Source organism: Merops nubicus, unplaced genomic scaffold (genome assembly GCF_000691845.1).
Source record: "Merops nubicus isolate BGI_N331 unplaced genomic scaffold, ASM69184v1 scaffold2157, whole genome shotgun sequence".
NCBI classification, from domain to species: Eukaryota; Metazoa; Chordata; class Aves; order Coraciiformes; family Meropidae; genus Merops; species Merops nubicus.
Window position 1 is genome coordinate 67,121 of NW_008619374.1, and position 4,458 is coordinate 71,578.

Below are 4,458 nucleotides of genomic sequence, written 5' to 3' on the forward strand. Positions count from 1 at the left end.
TTTTCTTGACTGTCTAAAACGCATTTTACTTGCTCAGATCCAGCAACTCTCCAAAAAAGAAATAGAAGACTTGCTTCGAAGAGGTGCATATGGTGCCATTATGGATGAAGAAGATGAAGGCTCTAAATTCTGTGAGGAAGACATAGACCAAATTTTGCAGCGTCGTACTAAAACTATCACGATTGAATCGGAAGGAAGGGGCTCCACGTTTGCCAAGGTGCAGATGCAGCAAGTTGTTCATGGGCAGTACAGCTGTGCATGCAATAACGTAAAGCTTATGCTTTTTCTTTTCCTAGGTTATGCTTACTTTTAGTTAATGTGTGCTTGCTAGGTATGCTTTTTGGGTTCTTATATCTGTGTTTGTGTTGACACATGCACTTGTCAAAATCAGATTTGCACTTTGAGATGGGGTAAAAGCCAGATGCAGAGCATGCTTGAGCAAAGATAAGTAATAGGTGTGAGCTGCTTTTGAAAGGCTGGGATAGGTGAGATTTCATGCACTGCATTAACCAAGAGTACTGAAAAGTTTGTTTTATAGATCCACTTGTATTCAGATATATTGAGAGTAGGGTAAAATGAATATAAGACAACAATTAAGATGAAATATTGTCAGGCTTCTTCTGAAAATGCCTACTCATGGGCTATAGCTTGAACCATGAGCTTTTTGGCAAGAATGTGAAATGCAAAATAAGAAAGCTCATGAAAATAGCCAGGAGGTGGAGGGTACTTATATGTACATGGGGGGACTGAAAACGTAAGGTCTTATGAGTAATAGTTAAGAATAAAACTGGACTGACACTTTTTAAGCTTTGATGGGTAAGACAAAAAAAAATCCAGAAACCTGTGCTGTAAAACGGGATGGACAGATCAAAAAATAAATTTGGACTCCGTGCTTTCCACAGCATGTGCGAATATGAATATCAACAAATAAAATTTTAGTCTAAATTAAAAAATACATAAATAACTAAAAACATAGCTAGGAAGCAGTTTAACTGAGTTTAGGATGTGGGTACTTTATGAATGCTGTTGTGGTGATTCAATAAAACAAAAGAAAAAGGAAAACTTTTAACAACAGAAGTTTGTATTATATTTAAAATAATATTTATAAATATTATTTATACATTTATTTAGGCTCTTGTATCTTGCTGATTGTGGCTTGAATAAGAAATTGACTTCTGAAGATCATCATCACTGTCTGTTCATCAGAAGAGTTAGAATTTTTTTGTATGTGTTTACTCATTTCCCAAAAGCAGTGTATCAGGGTTTTTAAAATGCCTTCTCAAATGGAACTTATTCCATGCTCTTGAGCTTTGATTGTTGGTAGTTTAAACACTCCTTTGAAAATTCCCTCAAGCGAGTACTTTTGCATGAGATGAAATCCCCAAATGCTGATAAGCCTCTTCAAAAGATTCTATTTTCTTCCATTCAAGTAATTTAGATTCAGACTTAGAAGCAGAACGATCTTGCTGCTTAGTGCTCTTCTCTCCTGATGGTGCACAAAAGTTCATTAGATTTTTCTGATATATTATGGATCTGATTTTAAAAAATTAAGGAGGATGAGAACTTTTGAGCTGCTTTACACTCCAAGTATTAACTTCTAAAGTCTGAACAGCTGCTTGGGAGGTTTTTGATGAAATAAAGTTATGCAGTCTTAACAGCACTGAGCCATTCAGACACTACAAACATTGTATTGTATGATGTTGGTTAGACTTACTTTTTTAATTGCAGGCCAGTTTTGTTGCCTCTGGAAACAGGACAGATATTTCACTAGATGATCCCAACTTCTGGCAGAAGTGGGCCAAAAAAGCAGAAATAGATATAGATGCTATTAGTGGAAGAGTAAGTACTTCTTCTTTTAATTAATGTTTTTTTCAAGTATGTGCTTGCTGTTGAATTCTGAGATAGCAGGGGTAGGATTTCTGGTGATTTTTTGATTAATATTTCAACAAATCAGACTTTTTGTGTTGGCTAGTTTGTGCATAGGTAATCAGCCTGCTGATAGCTTGAACATTTTCTAGCTCCCTGCTATCCCAGAAGAGTTTGGGGTTCTTTGATTTTTCTCAAAGACTTGGAAATAATTGAAAGTGTGTAACTGTTCTGATTCCACTGTTTCACTGTCAGTAAATCCTGGACTGGAATTTGCCAAACAGTTGACTAACCATTATATCCATTTTGTAATATTGGAAGCTGGGTTCCATACTTAAAGACATTCCCATGCAGTCAGTTCTCAAAAGGTTTCAGTGTCCGTTTTTACTCACACAGACTGCAGAATAGTCTGTGCAAGTACTCCACCTGGATGAGGCATTTAGCATTGTTTATAACTAATGTACTCGTGTAGTGGTATGAAACCCATTTTTTGTTGCCTTAAATCCACCAAAATGTTTTACTTGCTTTATCATGTTTACTGCAATATCCTTACAAAATAGCTATTAAGAACACTAGATAGCTCCAGTCTAGAAATAACAATTTCTGTCTCCTTCAGAAAAACTTACCAACTGTTTCTCTGATAAGGTTTGTTTTGACATCTTGCAGAACAGCCTGGTTATTGATACCCCGAGAATTAGGAAGCAAACACGGCCCTTCAGTGCCACAAAAGATGAGCTGGCCGAGCTGTCTGAAGTGGAGAGTGAGGGTGATGATAAACCCAAACTGCGCCGGCCCTGCGACCGTTCCAACGGATACGGAAGGACTGAGTGCTTTCGGGTGGAGAAAAACTTGCTGGTCTATGGGTATTGTACACATCCTCCTCCTCTCTAGGAAGTTTTTTAAAAACATTATTTTCCCATGTGCTAAATTGTATTTATGGAATAAGTTCTAACTCTTTTGGTGATAACCTCTGGTGTGTAGAGCTTATTCAGAATATTTCTATGAATTTATCATGCACCCTGTCTAAATCTTCCTGACAATCTGCAATTGAAAACTTAAAGAAGAATGATGAAAAAGTTTCCTTTTTCCTCAAAGGAAAACAAAGGAAGACATTTAACATGGGTGCTACAGTTGTCTCTCTAAAAATTATTACACCAAGTGCTGCAGGCAAGCTCAGAACTCTGGAAATTAATATATATCTGAAATAAAGAGTTGGGAGGTAAAATTGATGCGCATAATTGCAGAACATCTTGCACTCTCATGGGGTGCAAGTAGGAACTGAAAATGTAAACAGTTATTTTAACCATACTGAAATCAGATACGTTTATTTGGAAATAAAATCCTAGGTCTCCTCTTACCCATCCTGTAAGTCATTGTGTCCTTATCAGTATGAGTTTCCATCAGTTTTATGTCTTAGAAGCCTAAAACAATTGTCCGTATTTTTTTGTAAATAGTTTAAAACTGTTTTAAACAGATGGAGTTTTGTTGCAAATGTTACTTTCATATTTCCACTCAGTAACTTAAGCTGAAAGAAAAAAGTAGAAAGCTAAACGTTCTACAGAGGAATCCCCTGTTGTAACAGAACCCTATCAGCTACCCAGGGTTCACTTCTAAGTGCTGACTGGTGTTTCACTTTGGGCTAGGTGGGGACGATGGAGAGAAATTTTGTCACACGGTCGCTTCAAGAGACAGCTGAATGAACAGGATGTGGAGATAATTTGCCGAGCTCTATTAGCCTATTGTCTAGTTCACTACAGAGGGGATGAGAAAATAAAAAGTTTTATATGGGATCTCATTACCCCTACAGAGGATGGGCAAACACGGGAGTTACAGAATCACCTTGGTAAGGACCTACATGTTTCTGCAGTTCAATAGCTTCATATACATATGCCTGTAGTATTGGAATAAAAACTGCTAAATATTCTCTCTGAATGCATCCTACTTTGGATAAATGGAATTTATTCCAAATATGCAGTTGAATCAATGGAAAAGAGGTGTCATTTCTGCTTTGCTTAGTATTTGATGGCTTACCCAAACAGATGGGTGTACTGAGTAAACTTTCGGTTCCTTGCAGTCTGTAAGAACTTGTTCTGTTTCATAGTAGGTGACAACACTCTCCTTTCTTTTCCCTTCTCCTGCTTTGTCCTTCACTGCTGAAATGTGCTCCAGAGATTCTCTGGGTAGGAAGGGGGGGGGGAGAAAAAACCAAAACTCTCACCCCAGAGGCTGTGATGCTAGCTTCTTTTTTCTGCACCGCAGGTTGTAATACTGGCATAGGATATAGAAGCTCTAAGTATCATGAGGATCTACACCTATCTGTTACTGTATTTTGTCTTAAATTATATAGGCTTATCAGCCCCTGTGCCCAGAGGAAGAAAAGGGAAAAAAGTGAAGACCCAGGCTAGCACTTTTGATATACACAAAGCAGAATGGCTTCGAAAATACAATCCAGAACATCTGTTGCAAGATGAAGGGTACAAAAAGCACATAAAACACCATTGCAACAAGTAAGCAGTAGCTGAAGTGTGAATTTGTCTTTCAGTGTTAATGTAAATGCTCTTTCTTATTGTAATTCCTCATGGGAATTAGGGA

At 37.5% G+C, this 4,458-nt stretch overlaps 1 protein-coding gene across 1 annotated transcript in view; it reads left to right on the plus strand.

Annotated features, from left to right (window-relative positions):
- LOC103776243 (chromodomain-helicase-DNA-binding protein 9-like) overlaps positions 1-4,458 on the plus strand; it is a gene marked incomplete at its 3' end in the record, with an annotated part of 80,240 nt that overhangs the window by 60,160 nt on the left and 15,622 nt on the right. Inside the window, 5 exon segments of the mRNA XM_008943741.1 lie at positions 38-217; positions 1,729-1,839; positions 2,533-2,729; positions 3,510-3,709; positions 4,214-4,373. Coding sequence (XP_008941989.1) covers positions 38-217; positions 1,729-1,839; positions 2,533-2,729; positions 3,510-3,709; positions 4,214-4,373 — 848 coding nt within the window.